The sequence below is a fragment of the Salvelinus sp. IW2-2015 genome, linkage group LG7, assembly GCF_002910315.2.
Source record: "Salvelinus sp. IW2-2015 linkage group LG7, ASM291031v2, whole genome shotgun sequence".
Taxonomy (NCBI): domain Eukaryota; kingdom Metazoa; phylum Chordata; class Actinopteri; order Salmoniformes; family Salmonidae; genus Salvelinus; species Salvelinus sp. IW2-2015.
This window is the reverse complement of record NC_036847.1, coordinates 3,873,855-3,897,962: the sequence shown is the minus strand read 5'-3', so window position 1 is coordinate 3,897,962 and position 24,108 is coordinate 3,873,855. Positions and strand designations below refer to the sequence as shown.

General features: G+C 44.4%; 1 protein-coding gene across 1 annotated transcript in view; it reads left to right on the top strand.

The window, feature by feature from the left end:
• LOC111966224 (cadherin-4-like) overlaps positions 1 to 24,108 on the top strand; it is an 86,230-nt gene that overhangs the window by 16,834 nt on the left and 45,288 nt on the right. The window contains exons 2-3 of the mRNA XM_023990691.3: positions 18,265 to 18,420; positions 21,033 to 21,177. Coding sequence (XP_023846459.2) covers positions 18,265 to 18,420; positions 21,033 to 21,177 — 301 coding nt within the window. The remainder of the gene's footprint in view (positions 1 to 18,264; positions 18,421 to 21,032; positions 21,178 to 24,108) is intronic.

Below are 24,108 nucleotides of genomic sequence, written 5' to 3'. Positions count from 1 at the left end.
GATTTACAGTTCTCCACAGCTCTTGATAATATAATACCAGGGTTCCTAGAGGACTTCTTAGATATGGTTCAAACGGGCTATACAGTAAAGTACATGTTACAGTACATGTTAGGTTTTGATCCATATGCAGTTGAGAATGACTTGCTATTAGTTGCCGGTCAAACTGGGTCCTGGATTGACCATAAGGTTTTCATCTGCTTTGTCCACTGGTTTAGTGGAACAGGCTAGGTAATACCAGACATACAGTGGCTACCCCACATTGGCACGGGCACATTTCTTTGGTGTTGTCTGGTTCATTTCAGTCAGGATATAACAGCCTCATACCTACACTCATCATCATCTGAGTCCAATCCAAACCACACACCAACACACACACATACCTCTCTCCCCCTCAATCTGCAGTGTGGTTTATTTGTCAAACTGACAGCTGGATTCCCAGGCTGAGATAGAGTTGGCCAAACAGACTCCCTCCCTGGGTTAGTCTGAGCCAGAACATCCTGAGAAACACAGACAGACTGGCTGAGGCGCTGTGGTTGGACTCTGTGTGTGTGTGCATGCTCGCGTGTGTTTATGTGTATACGCTCGCACCATACGACACCACAGGTCCAGCCTCCCACCAGCTTGCTTGGCATGGACAGGCCTTGGCTGGAAGAGGTTTGTTTTGTCAGACATCCAGTTCGACATCAAACATGAATACACCCTCTGCTCTCCCCTCGTCTTTTCCTCTCCTCCCTCTACACGTCCATCCCTCCATCCTCAGCCGGCTGCTCCTTAGACATCTGTTTCACCAGGTGAGATTCCAAAGGTGTTTCCTCCTGTGGGCTGGAAAAAGGGCCTCCTGCTGTCCTTATAGCCGTCTGTGTCTGTCCGTGGGGAAAAGAGGAAGAGCAACAGGCGGGATTTAAAGGAAAGGATTATACATGTCGGATATTATACCAGATGAATTAGATGTGGGAGAGGACTGAGGAATATTTGATTTCATTGTGTGAGAGGGTATGTCTGTGAGATACGTTGATTATATTTGTGTATCCGTAGAGTATCGTATAGACATGGTCCCTTCCCTTTTTACACATTTTGTTACGTTACAGCCTTATTCTAAAATGGATTAAATCGTGTGTTTTTTTCTCCCCCTCATCCTACACACAATACCCCATAATGACAAAGCAGAAACCGATTTTTKGAATTTTTTGCACATTTATTACAAATAAAAAGGGGCAAAAAATACATTTAAATAAGTATTCAGACTCTTTACTCAGTACTTTGTTGAAGCACCTTTAGCAGCAGTGATTATAGTCTCGAGTCTTCTTGGGTATTTTTATTTTACCTTTATTTAACTAGGCAAGTCARTTAAGAACAAATTCTTATTTTCAATGACGACCTAGGAACAGTGGGTTAACTGCCTTGTTCAGGGGCAGAAAGGCAGATTTTTACCTTGTCAGCAGCTCGGGGATTCGATCTTGCAACCTTTCGGTTACTAATCCAACGCTCTAACCACTAGGCTACAAGCTACAAGCTTGGCACAACTGTATTTGGGGAGTTTCTCCCATTCGTCTCTGCAGATCCTCAAGTTCTGTAAGGTTGGATGGTGAGCATCGCTGCTATTTTCAGGTCTCTCCAGAGATATTTGATCGGGTTCAAGTCCGGGCTCTGGCTGAGCCACTCAGGGACATTCAAAGATTTGTCCCGAAGTCACTCCTGCGTTGTCTTGGCTGTCTGCTTAGGGTCGTTGTTCTGTTGGAATGATGAACCTTCGCTTCAGTCTGAGGTCCTGAGCGCTCTGGAGCAAGTTTTTATCAAGGATCTCTCTGTACTTTGCACCGTTCCTCTTTGCCTCAATCCTGACTAGTCTCTAAGTCCATGCAGCTGAAAAACATCCCCACAACATGATGCTGCCACCACCATGCTTTTTTTCCCCTCTCGCTAATTTATTACAAGTAAAAAACAGAAATATCTTATTTACATAAATATTCAGACCTTTTGCTATGAGACTCGAAATTGAGCTCAGGTGCATCCTGTTTCCATTGATCATCCTTGAGATGTTTCTACAATTTGATTGGAGTCCACCTGTGGTAAATTCAATTGATTAGACGTAAATTGGAAAGGAACACACGTGAGGATCTGCAGAGAAGAATGGGAGAAACTCCCCAAATACAAGTGTGCCAAGCTTGTAGCGTCACACCCAAGAATACTCAAGTCTGTAATTGCTGCCAAAGGTGCTTCAACAAAGTACTGAGTCAGGGTCTGAATACTTATGTAAATGTGATATTTCAGTTTTCCAAAAAAAACTGTTTTTTGCTTTGTTATTATGGAGTATTGTGTGTAGATTGATGAGGGGAAAAAACGATTTAATTAGAATAAGTCAACAAAATGTGGAAACAGTCAAGGGGTCTGAATACTTTCCGAATGCACTGTATGTTGGCCTTCCCCTCTATAATCACTTCTCTAGCCAGGTTAGTGTCTCCACAAGCTCCAAATCAAGGCACAGTATACCCCTGGCTACATTTCTATTGTTCAATGGCCAGCCAGTTAAGGCACATACCCCACTGTAGGATTCTGCTGATGCAATGTCTTCACCCCTCCCACATCCTTTTCCCCTCTCACTCGTTCTGTCCCCATTTTCTCTCTACTCTGCATCCCTCCTCCTCACTGCGGCCTGATGGACAACGAGTATGAGTGGAGGGATTGGATGAAGAGCGAGGGGGGAGAGAAGAGTGGAGGAATGGGTGGGGTGTGGGGGGCTAAATGGTGAGGAAAGTGCAGTAGCCACACATTTACCCCTCTGTCTCTCTGCCCTGACAGAGTCAGCTTGTGCAAAGCCTCTAGGAGCAGCTAAGGAACTCATCCATCCCTCTCTGATTTCACAATTCAATCAATCCTACATAATCAACGAGACAGAAAGAGAGGGAAAGAGAGAGAAAGAGAGAAACATTGCTTTCTCCGCCATTATAAAAGGCTGCGTTCTCTCCATTCTTCCCTCCCAGAGCAGAGGAGAGAGAATGGGGAGAGTCAGACCATTGTTACCTACAGGGAGAATAGGGTTCCTAATTTACCATAAGCCTCAACTATTCAGTACCAGGCTCCTTTAACCACTGTGTCCCGCTAAGGCTATAATTGGAAAAGTCATTCCCTGCTTAACACCCATTAATTAGTTCCTTTCACTAATAGAGAGAAGGGTATTGTATTGCTATCGCCCTCCTCACCCAGAGCCCGCACACAGGCCACATATTAGTCTGTATCACACAGTGTGTGTGCGTGTATTTGCGTGTGTCTGTGCGTGTATTTGCGTGTGTCTGTGCGTTTAACTGATTGTTTATATGTGGGAAGTAACAACAGGCCACTGCCACTCTGACGCCTCTCTGGTTGCAGTGACCTGATAGATTTAAAAAAAAACATTTTATTATTTCACCTTAATTTAACCAGGTAGGCCAGTTGAGAACAAGTTCTCATTTACAAATGCGACCTGGCCAAGATCAAGCCAAGAGGTGCGACAAAAACAACAACACAGAGTTACACATAAACAAACGTACRGTCAATAACACAATAGAAAAAAATCTATGTACAGTGTGTGCAAATGTAGAAGATTAGGGAGGTAMGGCAATAAATAGGCCATAGAGGCGAAGTAATTACAATTTAGCATTAACACTGGCGTGATAGATGTGCAGATGATGATGTGCAAGTAGAGATACTGGGGTGCAAAAGAACAAGAAGATAAATAACAATATGGGGATGAGGTAGTTGGGTGWGCTATTTACAGATTGGCTGTGTACAGGTACAGTGATCGGTAAGCTGCTCAGACAGCTGATTCTTTAAGTTAGAGAGGGAGATATAAGTCTCCAACTTCAGTGAGTTTTGCATTTCGTTCCAGTCATTGGCAGCAGAGAACTGAAAGGAAAGGCGGCCAAAGGAAGTGTTGGCTTTGGGGATAACCAGTGAAATATACCTGCTGGAACGCGTGCTACAGGTGGGTGTTGCTATGGTGACCAGYGAGCTGAGATAAGGCAGGGCTTTACCTAGCAAAGGCGTATAGATGACCTGGAGCCAGTGGGTTTGGYAACGAATATATAGCGAGGGCCAGCCAACGAGAGCATACAGGTCGCAGTGGTGGATAGTGTATGGGGCTTTGGTGACAAAACGGATGGCACTGTGATAGACTACATCCAGTTTGCTGAGTAGAGTGTTGGAGGCTATTTTGTAAATGACGTYGCCGAAGTCGAGGATCGGTAGGATAGTCAGTTTTACGAGGGTATGTTTGGCAGCGAAGGAGACTTTGTTGCGAAGTAGGAAGCCGATTCTCAATTTAATTTTGGATTGGAGATGCTTAATGTGAGTCTGGAAGGAGAATTTACAGTCTAACCAGACACCTGGGTATTTGTAGTTGTCCACATATTCTAAGTCAGAACCGTCCAGAGTAGTGATGCTAGTCGTGCGGGCGGGTGCATGCAGCAATCGGTTGAAGAGCGTGCATTTAGTTTTACTAGCATTTAAAAGCAGTTGGAGGCCACGGAAGGAGCGTTGTATGGCATTGAAGCTTGTTTGGAGGTTTGTTAACACAGTATCCAAAGAAGGGCCAGATGTATACAGAATGGTGTCGTCTGCGTAGAGGTGATTCAGAGAATCACCAGCAGCAAGAGCGACATCATTGATTAATACAGAGAAAAGAGTCGGTCCGAGAATTGAACCCTGTGGCACCCCCATAGAKCCTGCCAGAGGTCTGGACAACAGGCCCTCCGATTTGACACACTGAACTCTATCTGAGAAGTCGTTGGTGAACCAGGCGAGGCAGTCATTTGAATAACCAAGGCTATTGAGTCTGCCGGCAGTGATTTGACAGAGTCAAAAGCCTTGGCCAGGTCGATGAAGATRGCGGCACAGTGCTGTCTTTTATCGATGGCGGTTATGATATCGTTTAGGACCTTGAGCGTGGCTGAGGTGCACCCATGACCAGCTCGGAAACCAGATTGCATAGTGGAGAAGGTACGGTGGGATTTGAAATGGTCGGTGATCTGTTTGTTAACTTGGCTTTCAATTTTAGAGTTTAGAAAGGCAGGGCAGGATGGATACAGGTCTATAACAGTTTGGGTTTGGATTGTCTCCCCCTTTGAAGAGGGGGATGACCGCAGCAGCTTTACAATCTTTGGGGATCTCAGACGATACGAAAGAGGTTGAACAGGCTAGTAATAGGGGTTGCAACAATTTCGGCGGATCATTTTAGAAAGAGAGGGTCCAGATTATCTAGCCCAGCTGATTTGTAGGGATCCAGATTTTGCAGGGGGGGGGAAAGTTGCTAGAGCTGTTGGCCGGGGTAGGTGTAGCCAGGTGGAAAGCATGGCCAGCTGTATTAAAAGCATCGGTTATCGTAGATTTATCAATGGTGACTGTGTTTCCTATCCCCAGTGCAGTGGGCAGCTGGAAAGAGGTGCTCTTATTCTCTATGGACTTTACAGTGTCCCAAAAATGATCTTATCTGTAAYTCCACCTGCTTGTCGGGCTTTACTCTGTTGTTTCTGCTGCTTTTGTGTAGAGATAGGTAGATATCGAGCAGATTCTTGTGTGTGCGCGCGTGCACATGTGCGTATGTGTTTCTGGCGGGCTGCAGATCCTGATTCCTCGTGGTTGAACGTCAGTCCCTTTGAACACCAGGCAGACCACAGTCCCTAATTGTCACAGTTACGACAGGCCAGATAATGTGTGTGTGTACATCAGGACTAACTGTAGGTTGTAGTACCAAGGCAACTGCATCTCCACTTCTCTGCATCTTCTTCTTTCATAAATACTTGTTGTTGGGAGACCCTAACACAACACAAAGCACTGAGAAAGAGAGGCATTCGTGGACGTGAGTGTCATTTCATAATCGCGCCGCTTTTTAAGACTGTCCAAAGGATTACCCCCCCCCCCCAAAAATTAAATAATGTTTTGCAAGTCTGTACAAGTTTAAATATAATTTGACAAATATTTATTTGTCCTAATATAAGAGTAGGAAATGGGACTTTTTCTTTAGAAAATATCTAAAGAGATATTATTTTATAGAGAATCCTTTAAATGGTTTGAGGTTTTTACAGATTATATACAAAGCTGTAAACTAATTCCAAGTCCAAATAAGTATTCCTTTTTCATTTGTCGTTTAATCCACTATTTTGTTCCATAGATGGCTTATTGGGTTGTGAGGATTGCAAAGAAGGCAATATTATTGTATTGTGTATGCTTGTGTCTGTGTCTGTGTGTGTGTGTGGTTTCACGTGTGTGTTTTTGTGTGTGTGTGTGTGTGTGTTTTTGTGTGTGTGCATGCGCGCAAGCGTGTGAGTACGTTCATGTTCATTCACCCACATTTCAAACCTCAACTCAAACAATAACACACGGCCAATGTTGGAACCACTCCCTGGCCAATGCCGGCTGTAGATGGCAATGTTGTTCTTTGGGCGTTGCAGGCGACTCTGACAATATATTGCATGTTCTGTATTACCAAATCCAGGCAATAGTGGTAGTGGAACATGTCTGGATCAAATGCACCAGTCATGTTATGACTTGTCTGTAGCACTGTTTAGTTAGTAGGACTCTGACGTTTAGTGAATACGGTTGGACAGATCTTGTCCAATGGGAGAAGGTTTAGCTGGGGTCATGACCCCAGGTGCCAGTGTGATCTCCAGCGGTTCAGACAGCAGTATACGTCACAACCTCCCTCTCTAAAACGGAACACACGTCTCGTTGATATGTGGTGGAGTTTTGACTTCTCCCAGTCTCCAACTGGCTTTTCATCTCCCCGTTACTTTCTGGTGTGTGTGTGGTGTGTGTGCTTGTGCGTGCATGTGTGTGTGTTCCCATAGGGCGGCACACAATTGGCCCAGCGTCGTCCGGATTAGGGTTTGGCTGGGGTAGGCCGTCATTGTAAATAATAATTAGTTTTTATCCGACTTGCCTAGTTAATAAAAAGTGTGATACATACGGTGTACAGTGCCTTATGAAAGTATACCCTTTGACTTATTCCACGTGTTGTTGTGTTACAGCTTAAATTCAAAATGGATTAAGTATATGTTTTTTTCTCACCCATCTACACACAATACCCCATAGTGACAAAGTGAAAAGATGTTTTTTGACATTTTTTGTACATTTATTGAAAAATAAATACATGTTAGAATCCCCTTTGGCAGCGATTACAGTCTTTCTGATTGTACAATATTTGCACATTATTCTTTTTTTTTAAATGATTCAAGCTCTGTCAAGTTGGTTGTTGATCATTGCTAGACAGCCATTTTCAAGTCTTGCCATAGATTTTCAAGACGATTTCACTCAAAATTGTAAAATAGACCACTCAGGAACATTCAAYGTATTCTTGGTTGCAACTTCAGTGTACAGTTCCTTATGAAAGTATTCAGGCCCCTTGACTTTTCCCACATTTTTGTTACATTACAGCCTTATTCTAAAATGTATTAAATACAMAAAAGTCCTCAGCAATCTACACATGTGATAGGAGTGCATTCAAAGCACAGGATTTTTAAATGTTTGCAAATGTATCAAAAATAAAAACAGAAATCCCATATTTACATAAATATTCAGACCCTTTGCTATGAGACTCGAAATTGAGCTCAGGTGCATCCTGTTTCCATTGATCATCCTTGAGATGTTTTTACAACTTGATTGGAGTCCACCTGTGGTAAATTCAATTGAGGTCCCACAGTTGACAGTGCATGTCAGAGCAAAAACCATGAGATCATGAAGTCSAAGGAATTGTCCGTAGAGCTCCGAGACAGGTCCCCAAGAACGCAGTGGCCTCCATCATTCTTAATTGGAAGAAGTTTGTAACTATCAAGACTCTTCCTAGAGCTGGCCGCCTGGCCAAACTGAGCAATTTGGGGAGAAGGGCCTTGGTCAAGGAGGTGACAGTTGAATCCATTTTAGAAAAAGGCTGTAACCTAACAAAATGTGGGAAAAGTCAAGTGGTCTGAATACTTTCCAAAAGGCACTGTTTATTTGGCCTGACAAAATGTGGGAAAAAGTCAAGGGGTGTGAAAACTTTCTTAATTAAAGCACTGTATGTACATGTATGTTTTTACATACCTCTCTTTGTTTGCGTCTCTCTCCTTCTCTCTCGATCTGCCATGGTGAGTATTGTGTGGGCTGAGCTAAGCTAAGAAGGGCTCTAACTGGGGACAAACACACACAGTGCTACAATCCCGTGCTCGGAATGCACTCCTATCACATGAAACAGAGACGTCCGGTGCTCCGTGAGCTTTAGTTTCCGACAACAGCGCTAAACCCTGCAGGAACTAGCTAGCCAACGCTAAACCCCCAGGGCGAATTCTCCTCAGGAATCCAAGCTGTCATCTCCACTAGCACTAGCTCAGCCCATAAAACCTCTTAGATGTTAAGTTCCCTATATAGGCGACTTTGAGCGATTCTGGAACGGTTCTGAACGATATTTCTGTGTGCAGCAAGCTCTTTGAACGGCACAACATCAATTGCCTTACACTCCCTAAAACCGCTAGTTGTCCCGATTCGTATGCGCGTTTGCAAGCGCAGTTTCACAGACACATGAAATCGATTATTTGCATGTCAAGCATCGTGTCACTCTTTTCTGGCCTATCCAGACAAAAAAAGCGATTTCTTGTGCCTGTGAAACTCACAGCTGCACATGCAATAGTGCATATGAAACGGGAGGGTCTAGAGTCTAGAGGATGCAGCAATAGTAGTTTCCTCTTGCTGGGGTCTTTTCAGATGGATTTATAGCTGTCAACGGGGAAAAAATATATAACTAATTTGTAGAATTGAAACAAGACCACTTTCTCTTGGTCACAGAYGGACGAAATCACTTTGTGCTTAAAGCTGAAGTTGTAACGTCTTTGAATGGTGACTCAGCGCTGCTCAGAGGACATTTAGTAGAAAAGTCTGTCATCAGTTATATGAAATGGTGACAATATTGTACTGTCACTAAGTATGATCATTTATTTTACATKTATAAAGGTGAAATCTTATAGTAGGTCGTTTATAATTTGATTGWAATGCTTTCTAAATATAGTAACAGTAATTTCAAGCCCTATTKCCCCACTTTTGTTGAATAGTAAACATTTATATATGATTTTTCATATTCTCCTAATATTTTTACAGTGTACTTTAGCTTGTGTCCTCAAAAATGTGTACACCTCTGCAAATTATAACTATTTTTAACCAGAAAGGTGAGTTCCAGAACTTTCTAAAAACTATGCGGCATTTCCAGTTATTGTTTATGGCCGTCTCATGAAAAATAATWACTTTTCGGTATGTCTATTTAGGCGGAWATCTACATTTTGCCCCATCATTAATACACAGACAGACTGCGGGTGGAAATACCACACCTGGATTAGATACAGTGTTCATTCATAAGGTCATGGATTCAATGTGTTTCAGTCTTTCTACATACAAAATATATAGACGATTATTATAAAAAGTAAAGAASGTCTATTTCAAATGAGAGCAGGAAAGATGATACAATACTATATGAATTACATTGTTTCATACTGAGCATTAGTAAACAACGCTGTGCAAATACGATAGAAATGGAAATGACGCAGGAACATTTAGGAGCTGATTCCCCCCCGTCCTCTCTGCACCCAGCAGCAGTACAGAGAGCATCACTCCTCTATCCTATTCATCCTCTCTATTATTCCTCCTCCTCCCCTTTCCTCTCCCTTGTTTTCCCTGGAGAGCCGGCAGCGCGATAGTTTCTCATTTGATTCAGTTTTGCCAAGCAGAGGGGAGCTCAGCTCGCTGATAAGATCTCCTTATTACTCAGACAAGTTTTCAGTAATGAGGAGAATTGCTTTGATCCGTCGACAAATAGGTCATTTAACCAGTGTCTGCGTTCTGACGAGAGACGTTATACTGTCTCACATTCACACACACACACACACACATGCATGCACACACACCCCTTTGTCTCTAACAAGAGGAGAGGGAATGAGACAGAGAGAGAGAGAGAGAGAGGGGAGGGAAAACTGCTCTTGATTATTAGCGCCTTTCAAAATGAGTCCCTTTATCATTCATTACCCAGCGGAGGGCTGTGAGTGTGTAAGCACGTCTCACATGCCCACAGTGACGCACCCACTCTGACACACACACCCACGGTGACACACAACTCACACAAGATACAGTGGAATCAAATGACTGGGATGTTTTTGACAGTGCCCCTTAGCGTTGCACTGATGTTGTGTGAACGTTGTGGGAGGGGAAGGTAATTGGCCGGAATGACCAGGGAGACATGCGTTCAGCTGATTCTCCCCCAAGCAGGAGGACTCGGAARCGGGTGGGAAATCAGGGGGCGGGAGGAACGGGGAAAGAAATGAAGGAGTGCTATCACTTCTAACTGGGAAGGATTTATGCGCCGCTGCCAAAGCCAACGGATTGTAGTAATTACATTTTTTCATGCATGGTTTCTGTCCCTGAAATGGAGAGAAGGAGAGAGAGAAGGAGAGGCAGGAGAGGCAGGAGAGATACAGTAGTTTAGCCGTGGAGAATTGTGGACTGGAAGCAGCAAATTAAGTCGGTAAGGTTTCCATCCTCCCGCCCCGCCTTAATGCTTCAGCTAAATGAGCATGGAGGACAGTAGTTAGGGGAGGGAGAGTTCAACCCAGCTGCTAGTTACACCTATAGCCCTCTCTCCTCTGTTTGTTGTTGTTGTTTTGAGGATGGAAAGTCTTTGAAGTACTAGTAGCCAATCCGTAAAAAACGGTTTGTTAATTACCATAGCCGTTAGCTTTCAACTAATTCACCGCGTTGGAGCATAGGCCTTTGCGCAAGTACGCACGTGTGTGTGTATGTGTGTGTGTGTGTGTGTGTTTGCTGTATGTAAGTAGTAGTTGCTCCAGAGAGGACTGTGGGTTTGTGTGGGAGACCATATTGTTACAACGTATTGAGAGTGGAGGGAGGAGGAGGAGGAGGACGATGATGATCCTGGTGATGATGACAGGTTGTTATGGTGATGCTAGGATCAGTCTGGATGACAGCTGTCTGACACACTATGTCCTAGTCCTTCCCTGGTTAGTCTCAGGCTATTCTCTCCCTGGGCCAGGATCCTAGTGGGTCAAAAGTACTGTCAAATTGGTACCATGAGTGCTGAAAGACGGAGACAACTTTGTCTTTCTCTTTACGACCACTCGCGGCTCGCTCCTGAAATAGTCACTGGTTGGAGGTGAGGTGGTGGGATAGGAGGAGTGTGTGTGTATATGTGTGAAATAGTAGCACTAGCTCTCTTTCCTCTAATGGAAGGAAGTTGGAGGGCTGGCTAGCACCTTATGCGGGAGATAAATTGAAAGACCCCCTCAAATGAAGCCCAATTACTCTCCACTTCAGCCCAAATCACAATCCGTGCAATTAACTTAATGTACTTAATAGCTCTTCTGCTCTGGAATGTGTAGGTGGGTGGGTTCGTGTGTGTGTGTGTGTGTGTGTGTGTGTGTGTGTGTGTGTGTGTGTGTGTGTGTGTGTGTGTGTGTGTGTGTGCAAGCGTGTTTGTGTGTTTGCACAGTCATGTGTGTAGTATATCACCAGCTATTCTCTCCGTAGGTTCATCTTTGTTTTTCTCGCAGGTTGACGTTTATTGTCATGAGTCTTGCCCTCGTCTTGGCCCTGGTCTTAATTTAAGGTTAGGGTTAGGCATTAAGGTTAGCAGGGTGGTTAGGGTTAGGTTACAAATAMGATTTTATGACTTTGTGGCTGTGCCAGCTAACCTCTACATGAGTCATCTCAATAAATGCCARCCTGAGTTCTCAGAAACGGTTYATTCTTAACCCATTCAAGTCCTTTTACTATATATGGGGCGGCAGGTAGCCGGTTGGAGCGTTGGGCCAGTAACTGAAAGGTTGCTGGATCGAATCCCCGAGCTAACAAGGTTMAAATCTGTCGTTCTGCCCCTGAACAAGGCAGTTGTTCCCCGGTAGGCTGTCATTGTAAATAAGAATTTGTTCTTAACTGACTTGCCTAGTTAAATAAAGGTTCAATTWAAAAAAATCCTATAGCATCATGTAGACACGTGTGCTTGTGAGAGAGGGACAGAAAGGGGGAGAATGATGTAGCAGGCCTCACTCGCAATTGACTTACATTGAGATTTGCTTATGCTGTATAATATATGGATTTCTTTATATATTGTTTTTATATATATTGCTCCAGACAATTATTACGATTTGAATGTATAAGATCTGAGAAAAAGTCAAATAAAGCTGATAAAATGACTCCATGTCACGACTTCCGCCGAAGTTGGTCCCTCTCCTTGTTCGGGCGGYGTTCGGCGGTCGAYGTCACCGGTTTTCTAGTCGCCACCGATCCACGTTTCATTTTCCATTTGTTTTGTCTTCATTGTRCACACCTGGTTTCCATTCCATAATCATTGTTCCACTATTTAACCCTCTGGTTTCCCCCTTGATTTTGTGCGTGATTGTTATTGTCTCGTTTTGTGAACTGGATTATTTGTCTCCTTCATGGAATATTGTTTTTGAGTAAAGTTACGGTTATTACTCATCTCTGTGTCCTGCGCCTGACTCCGCCTAACCAGCATCACCTAGACTTTTGACAGAAACACGCACCCGACCTAATGGAGTCAGCAGGTGCACACAGCCCTCTACCTGTGGAGGAGCGCATCCAGCAGCAAGTCTCGGCACAGCCATGGATCGYGTGCTGCAAACCATGGAGCGATGGGAGAGAGGGGGTTTTCCAGCAACCCCATCATCACCCCAGCTCCCACAACAACCCACACCGCTGTCCACCCCTCCTTCACCTGGACCCAGTGGGATTCGGCTCGCRCTCCCGAGGGAATATGATGGGACGGCTGCCGGGTGCCAGGGGTTCCTACTCCAGCTGGAGCTCTACCTGGCAACCGTTTACCCGGCTCCTTCAGGACGCGAGTGTGAACGCCCTCATCTCCTGTCTATCTGGGAAAGCGMTTGAATGGGCCAACGCCGYCTGGGGAAGGGAAGGAGCGACGTTGGACAACTATGAGGATTTCAYCYGCYGCTTCCGGGCGGTTTTCGCTCATCCAACTGAAGGGAGAGAGGCGGGGGAACGCTTGTTTCATCTTAGCCAGGGGATGAGGAGCGCACAAGACTTTGCACTGGACTTTCGAACTCTGGCCGCCGGCGCGGGATGGAATGAGCGGGCCCTGATCGACCACTACAGGTGTAGTCTACGCGAGGACGTTCGTCGGGAGCTAGCCTGCAGGGACACCACCCTTACATTTGACCAGCTGGTGGACCTATCCATCCATACAGGTGTGCCAAGCTTGTAGTGTCATACCCAAGAAGACTCGAGGCTGTAATCGCTGCCACAGGTGCTTCAACAAAGTCCTGAGTAAAGGGTCTGAATACTTATGTAAATGTGATATTTCAGTTTTAAAAAATGTATAAGTTTGCTAAAATTGTTAAACAAATCAAAATATATTTCAGATTTTAGATTCTTCAAAGTAGCCACCCTCTGCCTTTATGACAGCTTTGCACACTCTTGGCATTCTCTCAACCAGCTTCACGAGGTCGTGAAGCTGGTTAAAATGTATTTCAATTAACAGGTATGCATTGTCAAAAGTTAACTTGTGGAATATATTTTCTTCTTAATCCGTTTAAGCCAATCAGTTGTGTTGTGACAAGGTAGGAGGTGGTATACAGAAGATATCCCTATTTGGTAAAAGACCAAGTCCATATTATGGCAAGAACAGCTCAAATAAGCCAAGACGACAGTCCAACATTACTTTAAGACATGAAGGTCAGTCAATCCGGAAATGTAATGAACTTTGAAAGTTTCTTCAATTGCAGTCGCAAAAACTATCATATGATGAAACTGGCTCTCATGACAACCGCCACAGGAAAGGAAGACCCAGAGTTACCTCTGCTGCAGAGGATAAGTTCATTAGAGTTGCCAGCCTCAGAAATTGGCAATTAACTGACCCTCAGATTGCACCTCACGGAGTTCAAGTAAYAGACACATCTCCACATCAACTGTTCAGAGGAGACTGCTTGAATCAGGCCTTCATGGTCCAATTGCTGCAAAGAAACCACTACTAAAGGATTCCAATAATAAGAAGTGACTAGCTTGGGCCAAGAAACACGAGCAATTGACATTAGACCCGTGGAAATCTGTCCTTTGGTCTGATRRGTCCAAATTTGAGTTTTTGGTTCCAACCGCCGTGTCTTTGTGAGACGCAGAGTAGGTGAACAGTTGATATCCGCATGTGTGGTTACCCCCGTGTGTGGGGGTGCTTTGCTGGTGACACTGTCTATGATTTATTTAGAATTCAAGGCACAYTTAACCATTCTGGAGTGATACGTCATCCCATCTTATTTGCCCTTAGTCCCACCATAATTTGTTTTTCAACAGGACAATGACCCAAAACACACCTCCAGGCTGTGTAAGGGCTATTTGACCAAGAAGGAGGGAGATGGAATGATGACCTGGCCTCCACAATTACCCAACTCAACCCAATTGTGATGGTTTGGGATGAGTTGGACCGCAGAGCGAAGGAAAAGCAGCCAACAAGTGCTCAGCATATGTGGGAACTCATTCAAGACTGTTGGAAAAGCATTCCAGGTGACTACCTCATGAAGCTCGTTAAGAGAATGCAAAGCTGTCATCAAGGCAAAGGGTGGCTACTTTGAAGAATCTAAAATATATTTTGATTTGATTAACACTTTTTTGGTTACTACATGATTCCATGTGTTATTTCATATTTTGATGTCTTCACTATTGTTCTACAATGTAGAAAATAGTACAAATAAAGAAAAATATATATACTGTGAGACACCTAAGACAGGGAGACAGGGCGGACAGCTGATCGTCTTCACAGTGGCAGACCACRTGTAACAACACCTGCACAGGATCGGTACGTCCGAACATCACACCTGCGGGACAGGTACAGGATGGCAACAACAGCTGCCCGAGTTACACCAGGAACGCACAATCCCTTCATCAGTGCTCAGACTGTCCACAATAGGCTGAGAGAGGCTGGACTGAGGGCTTGTAGGCCTGTTGTAAGGCAGGTCCTCACCAGACATCACCGGCAACAACGTCGCCTATGGGCACAAACCCACCGTCGCTGGACCAGACAGGACTGGCAAAAAGTGCTTTTCACTGACGAGTCACGGTTTTGTCTCACCAGGGGTGATGGTCGGATTCGCGTTTATCGTCGAAGGAATGAGCGTTACACCGAGGCCTGTACTCTGGAGCGGGATCAATTTGGAGGGTCCGTCATGGTCTGGGGCGGTGTGTCACAGCATCATCGGACTGAGCTTGTTGTCATTGCAGGCAATCTCAACCACGTGCGTTACAGGGAAGACATCCTCCTCCCTCATGTGGTACCCTTCCTGCAGGCTCATCCTRACATGACCCTCCAGCATGACAATGCCACCAGCCATACTGCTCGTTCTGTGCGTGATTTCCTGCAAGACAGGAAAGTCAGTGTTCTGCCATGGCCAGTGAAGAGCCCAGATCTCAATTCCATTGAGCACGTCTGGGACCTGTTGGATCGGAGGGTGAGGGCTAGGGCCATTCCCCCCAGAAATGTCCGGGAACTTGCAGGTGCTTTGGTGGAAGAGTGGGGTAACATCTCACAGCAAGAACTGGTAAATCTGGTGCAGTCCATGAGGAGGAGATGTACTGCAGTACTTAATGCAGCTGGTGGCCACACCAGATACTGACTGTTGATTTATGGTCAAGTCATATCAACATTTTACACAAACATCAACTGTACTAGTTGTTCAAGCTCTGGTCTTGTCCGATCTTGATTACGGTAATATGGTCAGGTGCAGCAAAGGAAGACCAAGCAAAGTTGCAGCTGGCTCAAAACAAAGCACCACACCTTGCCCTTAACTGCACACATAGAACTAACATCAACAATATGTATGGTAGTATTTCATGGTTTAGGGTTGAAGAGGATCTTTTTTAGAAAGATTTGTGTGTTAAAAATGCCTAACCACTTGTATAATCAAACAGACATACACTGCATCACCAAAAGTATGTGGACACCTGCTCATCGAACATCTCATTCCATAATCATGGGCATTAATATAACATCCACTCTTCTGGGAAGGCTTTCCGCTAGATGACGGACCTTGCTTCCATTCAGTCACAAGCATTAGTGAGGTCAGGCACTGATGTTGGGCGATTAGGCCTGACTCGCAGTCGGCGTTCCAATTCATCCCAAAGGTGTTCGATGGGGTTTAGGTCAGTTCTTCCACACCGATCTCCACAAACCATTTCTGTATGGACCTCGATTTGTACACAGGGCATTGTTATGCGGAAACAGGAAAGGGSCTTCCCCAAACTGTTGCCACAAAAGTTGGAAGCACATAATTGTCTAGAATGTCATTGTATACTGTAGTGTTAAGATTTCCCTTCACTGGAACTAAGAGGCCGAGCCCAAACCATGAAAAACAGCCCCAGACCTCCTCCACCAAACTTTACAGTCGGTGCTATCCATTCAGGCAGGTAGTGTTCTCCTGGCTTCCGCCAAAACCAGATTYGTCCGTCGGACTGCCAGATGGACGCCAGAGAACGCATTTCCACTGCTCCAAAGTCCAATGGCGGCGACCTTTACCACCACTCCAGCCGACGCTTGGCGTTGCGCATGGTGATCTTAGTCTTGTGTGCGGCTGCTAGACCATGGTAACCCATTTCATGAAGCTCCCGACGAACAGTCCTTGTGCTGACGTTGCTTCCAGAGGCAGTTCGGAACTCAGTAGTGAGTGTTGCAACCGAGGACAAACAATTTTTACGCACTACGTGCTTCAGCACCCGTGGGATTTTGTGGCCTACTACTTCAGTGCTGAGTCGTTGTTACTCCTAGACGTTTCCACTTCACAATAACAGCACTTACAGTTGACCGGGGCAGCTCTAGCAAGGCAGAAATTTGATGAACAGACTTGTTGGAGAGGTGGCATCCTATGACGGTGTCATGTTGAAAGTCACTCAGCTCTTCAGTAAGGCCATTCTACTGCCAATGTTTGTCTATGGAGATTGCATGGCTGTGTGCTCGATTTTATACAATGGGTGTGGCTGAAATAGCCAAATCCACTAATTTGAAGGAGTGTCCACGTACTTTTGTATATATAGTGTACGTACCCCACCAGACACACCACTATGGGTTTCTTTACTGTTCCCAAAACCGAAAAAGATTGAATAAAGTCGCTCAGTTATGTATAGAGCCATGTCATCGTGGAATGCTCTGCCATCAGTGGTTACTCAGGCAAAAAGCTAATTTAGCTTTAAGAAACTGATGAAAAAAACATATTGTATCACAGCTCCTCTCCTCTTCTAAAGGTCTAATTTAAATGTATATAATAGTATGATTATGTATATATGAATAGTGTGTAWATAGTATTTTTCTTGGTGTCTTTCCAATATATAACTCTTATTTTTCATATATATTTATAAAAATGTAATTTGTATTATTTGTTTTTATTGAATGTCCTTTGTCATGTATTTGTATGTTTTATGTGAACCACTGGAAGAGTAGCTGCTGCATGTGCAGTAGCTAATGGGGATCCCAATAAACTAAGCTAAACTAAACTTCCTTAATAAGTGTTTACGAGAAGAGTTTGACATTTTCATTTTCTTATTTGTCTTTTTCTGCTCACGTCGTGACAGCGTTCGAAGCACAGTCCCTGTAAGAGCTGTTTATTAAAACTCCAGCTGTCAAGCAGAAGAAAAATGCTCTTTGCAAATGTATGTTGATTTCTTTTTCTATCCACTGAAAGAAAGAGAAATATTGAATTTCCAGTCTGAAGTACTCCAGTTGTGCCAAAGAGAATGCGTTCTGCACCATTCTGTAGCACTAATGAAATTCACAGCTATAGCTGGGAGTGCTGTGAGTTATGATGGATGTGTTTGTTTGTGTGTGTGTGTGTGTTTGTGTTTGTATGTGTGTGTGTGTGCGAGCGTGCCTGTGTGTCTTTTTGATGAATATACAATATCTGATGATTGTCCCCTGGCTCTGGCCCACGGTATCATTGGTCTCCCAGCCTCTACAGTATATAATGATCTAGTCCTGAATAAATACTTAACCAGTCACACCAATGGATGCAGTGGCATGGAGGAGATTATGGTGTACCATCAATGTGTGGTACTTTTTGATGCGGCATCACCATCTACCACTAGGGAACTAACACATATTTCATAACACACTGTCAAGGCAATGTTATTTCTCCAATCTCCTATATTGCTCAATGGATTGAATGTGCTTCGAAAGATGAAACCGATTTCAGAAACAGCAGTGGACCAGAGTAAAAACTGACCGTGCGTTACTCTGTTTTGTCGCAGATCCGTTCGGACCAGGACCGGAACATCTCCATCCGGTACAGCATCACGGGGGTGGGAGCGGACCAGCCACCCAATGAGGTGTTCAGTATCGACCCTGTTGCCGGGAAGATGTTCGTCACCAAACCCCTGGACCGAGAGAGGAGATCATCCTACCATGTGAGTCACACACGCGTATCTACGCACGCACACGCACACGTGTAATGAGTTAGTGACAGGCTGGCAGGTTGTCCAGATGGACTGTTGATTGAGAGAGTGAAGGCTGAGGCTAGCTACATGACATTGACCAAGTACCAACACTCGCCCTACAGACCATGAGAATGACTCTACCACAATTGGTCACCCACTCATTCATGCTTCGCTCTACAATTGCGTGTCTCTCCCTCTCTCTTTCTCCTTGCTCCTCACATCTCTCCATCCTGTCTGCCACGCATGTGTTGGACTCAGTGAGCTCGGAGGTCCAGCTTTCCAGGAGGATGCAGGATCGATGGGGTGATTTGTTAGGAAAGGCCTAGGCTTGATGACGTCTGCTTGACTTAAAGCTCAGTCCCAGGCTGGATGGAGGTGAATAGCATCCTCTAACTGTACATCAGTTGGGCGAGGTGAGGGGGCAAGAAGACAGGTTTAGGAAGAGATAAAGATGTCAGAGCTGGACCTGCGTCTCTGTCAGACACCATTAAAGAACCGAATGTAGCCACACAGTCAGCAACTATACGTTATCCTTTATGTACGTAAGACTAACAGAACACGAGCTATATTTTGTGGTAAACGTTCTCTTTCATTATCTTACAACTGTAATATGCTTGGAAGATGACTAATACTTCCTCAAAGCGACTTTGTAGGCAGCTTTTTCCTTCAACGTTGGTTTTTAATGTGTGTTTCCGATTTCATAACACGGATTAAACAAAGACACAAGAAAAGTTTGAAGACCAAAACTTTCTTGTCTTCAAAATAAGCACGCTCCGATTCATAGCAGGCCAGGGCATCCAATCAGATAAAAAAAAAATACTTTAAAAAAAGGAAGAAGTCAGTGTTCTGGGTCTTGTGTTATCTCCATCGGATGCTTGGCCTGTGCCAAGTGCTGGGCGCCACGGTGCGTGGCGTGGTGTGTGTTGTTTCCTCCCTCGTACCCGGTCCCTTTCAAGATGATAACTTTCATTCGGACCCAGAATTACATCTTGGCTTCTTTAAACACGGCTGGTAATCTCTTACTGGCGGTGTTATTGAATGGGGGTGTGGGGGCCGCATGCCGCGGCGCAGGGGGAGAGATAAGGGCTTGCGGGCTCCCAGGCTGCAGTGTAGCAGAGTGCCAGTGCAGAGCTCGGATATTGGGTGCAGGGCCAGATCAGACGATGCAGAGGAAAAAGTTAAGTCAAATTAACCTTTAGGAGACCTGGCTGATGCAATTTTTTGTGAGATGCAGAGAGGAGAGAAGAGGGAAGTGGAGGGCGGCGAATAGAGGGTGGGAGAGAGATCGGAGAGGATGTTCACCCGTCTTAGAGGAGGGAAGAGGAGCTTCCTCCTAGTTCTCTTTCCCGTCACGAGGCCACAACCCTGCGGTCGAGGCATCGCTATGACCATCTTATCAGAAGCATCGAAAAGGTGGAGGACCTGCGGCTCCAACTTTGATATTCCTCTCCTCTCAACTTTTTTTCTCTCTTCTTCTTGAGAATCAGATGGGTCTTACCATGTCTGCTCCAGGATCCGGTTGATAGTCATCTCGAAACGTTCCAACAGGCTACATATTTGCCAGCCTTAGCCTGTAGCAGTGGGATATTAGTCCAGGGGTCCCCTATATCATTCCTAAACCTTCACTATTTCACGCAGTCTAAAGGGATGTTGTTGAATAAGTCCTCTTTGTTGATCTAAGACATGCTAGTAAGGTCAAATAGCAGTATGTACAGGAACTCCCTGATTTTATAGAGAGATCTGAAAATGTGTTTTGTTTATTTTTCAAAATTGAGTCGTTCGTTTGGCTCTCTCCCCGGCTGCAGTGAAAACAGAGCGTGGATGTTTCCGGAATCTTAACAGATACTCTATAACTGAGTTATGTTACCAGCATTTTTCTCCTGCAGTGTTCTTTATCAAAACATTTTGCTTTCAGATATCTGGACATGCTTCTCAGCCTGTATCGATTTGGGTATTAATTCCATGTCCAAACTTTGTTTGAAGTCCTCGAGTTGGCTGCTGCTATTGACCCACGGACAGGACACAGCTGAGCCTGGCAGCGGTTCACATCAAATCGCTGTGTTTGTGATGTGGGCTAGAGGTTAAGAGATTTTGGGATTCCCCTTTAATTAAAAATAAACACAGAATGTTGGACTGAGATCCAAGAAGACCAGGAGAAGAAGGATACAAAGAAATCATATTTTTTAAAGGAAGTCAGCTTTTTATAAAAGAGGTTGTTGTGTTTGTTACTTTGAAGACACCAGTTCTGGGGATTCGGTGTTGGAGATAAGAAAGGACAAAATTGTAGGGTGTGACATTTCTCTCCCAGAACTTTACATTTAAATGAAATGTAATCATAGTTGTTGTTTTTCTGGTATATATTATTGGTGCTGGGTGCCCATTGGTCTGCACAATTGATGTATGCAATGTAACATTGTTTATTTCTCTCTGTTCCTGTTGTTTTTCATAAAAATGCCTTAATGCGGTGTATAGTACTGGTTGCCACACTGCATATCAAGCATATCATGTTACCAATGTTGAGTTTGTTAATGGTAACTTAACTGACCCTCTCTTTCTCTGTCTGTCTCTGTCTCTCCCCCCAGCTTCGTGCCCATGCAGTGAACATGAATGGTGAGCGGGTGGAGAGCCCCATAGACCTGTACATCTATGTCATAGACATGAACGACAACCGGCCTGAATTCAAGAACCAGGTCTACAACGGCTCTGTGGATGAGGGCTCCAAGCCAGGTAAACACAGGAAGGGAGGGAGGGATAAAACACCACCTCTTTCTCACAAACATGGACGGAAGAAAGTTACTATATAAATCACACTGCAGAGAATAGTGAGTTTTACCACAGCCTTTGTACATTCCTTTGCTATTCTGCGTGAGACAAATTGAGCCCAAAGAGGATACCATTCGGGGCTTTTATGTTTATTTATTTTAAATAGATTTATTATGCTTCGCATTCCACTTGATATAGACCAGAGGCGTTTATTCAGATGGGGGGCCTCTGTCCTGCAGTGTGTTCATTTAGCCAGCTCTAGTGCTGGGCTGCATGGCCATAAAGCTGTGGATGTTGTGGCTGGGAGAGGATATTGAGGACTCAATGTGCCAAGCTGTAGCTCCACTGACTCATTTCATGTGTTCCCTCATGAAGGAGATGAGCGTTGTGTGCACGCGCGCGCGTGAAAAATTGAGAGTAAGACTGATGAGCCAGGACTTATTGCAATAGCGGTGATCTGAAATCTGAAGATGTTTCCTGGGGCTAGCTGTGTACTTCACTTTTCTCACTTACTCTCTCTTTCTCACTCTGAACCGATTGTGCTACAAACTCTCCCACCCCAACACAAGGACGCATGCATGCACACACACACACACACACACACACGCACATCCCCAAACCTCGGCGGTAGCATGCGTGACATGCAGCCGAACAATAATCATAAAAAAATAGTTTTAGAATCTAGAGCTCCAGTGGTTTCAGTGGGAAGCCAATTACTGAGTTGAATTCGTTTTCAAATTAAAGCGTCATTTAGAGCCCTAATCCTGTCAGGCACAGAGTAGGACGCCCGTAGAAAGGGTCCACATTAAGCCCCCTAAGAGTGGCGTCTAATGAAATTACCCAGGCGATGGGTGACACAGTGTGAGTCTCCATCTCTCCTCCATTTTTTTCTCCAGAAAGGGAGACAGAGAGAGAGAGAGATGGGTGGAAGATTTATGCTTTCCTTCGTTTGAACCGAACCAAAAGCAAAGCCCCTTTCTGCCTGTCCTTTATCTCTCACTGTGTTCCTCTGGTCTTTCTTCCTCTCCCTTTCTCCCGAGTCCTTTGGAATCTTCCTTCTCTCTCCTCTGCCCCATTGACAAATGCTGCTTTGAAATGTAATGGAGTTTGAGATGCGGGCTGTGGTGTGAATTATCTCTGGACGGAGCCTGTCACTGGGATGATATCACCATCTCTGGTAATTAGAATTGTATGGAAACTGCTGCTGGAGAGGAGAGGACAGAGAAAGAGAGCAATTGGAAAGGAGACCGGGACAGAGAGAGAAGAGCGTTAATAGGAATAGAGGAAAAGTGAGAGATCAGTGTGTGTATGAACCAAGGCTATTATAGTAAACAAACAAATACTAAAACTATCCTGAAACTATTATATTTGACTCCAAAACTAACTAGAATAAAATAAAATCCATCACGAATTAGGTTCAGTTTTATGATTAGTTTTTCTCAAAATATTGGTGTTTTCTAATCACCTGATGCTTTAGTGACATCTCCAAAAACACAATAACTACAGGATAATATTGAAAGTAAATATAAATGTTTGTAAAAAAAAAAAAAAAACGTTAACTAAATAAAAAACATAGGATCAGATTGAACTGACACTAACTGAAACAAAACGTGTACAACTAACCTTGTGGGGACACACAATTCAGTCCCATTCAAAATCGTATTTTCCCTAACCCCTAAACCTAACCCTAACCCATACCTTAACCCTAGCTCCTAACCCTAACACTAATTCTAACCTTAACCCTAAACCCCCTAGAAATAGCATTTGACCTTGTGGGTACTAACAAAATGTCCCTAGTTGGTCAAATTGTTGTTTGTTAACAATTCTTTTGGGGACTACTGTTCCCCACAAGTATAGTTAAACATGTCCCAACACACACACACACACACATACACAGCTTTAAGTACTGTTAAAGCTTCAGGCATTCTAAATGAGTGTGACTATAGGAAAACATGGCTCTAAGGATACAAAGAGATTTTCAACTTGTCCAACAATGTTATGGAAACACTGTAACCATCTGTACTGTACAGGTTTCCCACACCCTCATAGAGATGCTTCAAATATAGGCTGCAAGAATGGAGTGTGTATGTGTGTGTGTGTGTGTGTGTGTGTGTGTGTGTGTGTGTGTGTGTGTGTGTGTGTGTGTGTGTGTGTGTGAGAGCGGGAGTAAGTGGACACGTTTGTTTTTCATGGCCCGGTGCCCCGGGTGAGTGCGTTTTCACATTTTATGCCATTCCATTGGTCCTTAAGTGAAGTCTCCACTCACCCGGGACACCGGGCCATGAAAAACGAACTCGTCCACTTACTCCCGCTCTCACACACATCTTCTCTCTCACACACACACACACATCATACACATTCCTCTCTTGCAGCCTACCTTTGATCTCTATGAGTGGCCTTTTCCTTTTCAGTTCTTCCTGTGCCATCCAAATCTGTGCATAGCCTAGTCAGTGGTCAAGTTATCAGGTTGCTAGTTAGCTACATGATTAGCTAGCTAAACAATGTCGTTTGCTATCAAACCAAAAAAACAGCGGCTCGCGAGTCGTTTAAAACGGCCTGCGACGTGCGCACGAATCCGCAGCAGAAAGAAAAACACAGCTCTGATAATATTGGCTATAATTATAAGGATTATATATTTTTTAAGATGCCATAAGATTTACATGATTTTGGCGAGAGGCCCACGGTATTCAGCAGAAAGCGGTTTCATGTAAAGGCGCACGCATTGACTGTAGCAGGTGTTCCGTGTTGTGTTCTGTGCTTCAAAAGGGTCTGTGCGGAAACATGTGCGCTTTAAAAGTGCTGTTCCGTGGCGATAAACACGTCACCCGTTAACGCGTTAACTTTGACAGCCCTAATAAAAACACAAAGCTATAGTAGCCTTGGTTTGAATGTGTT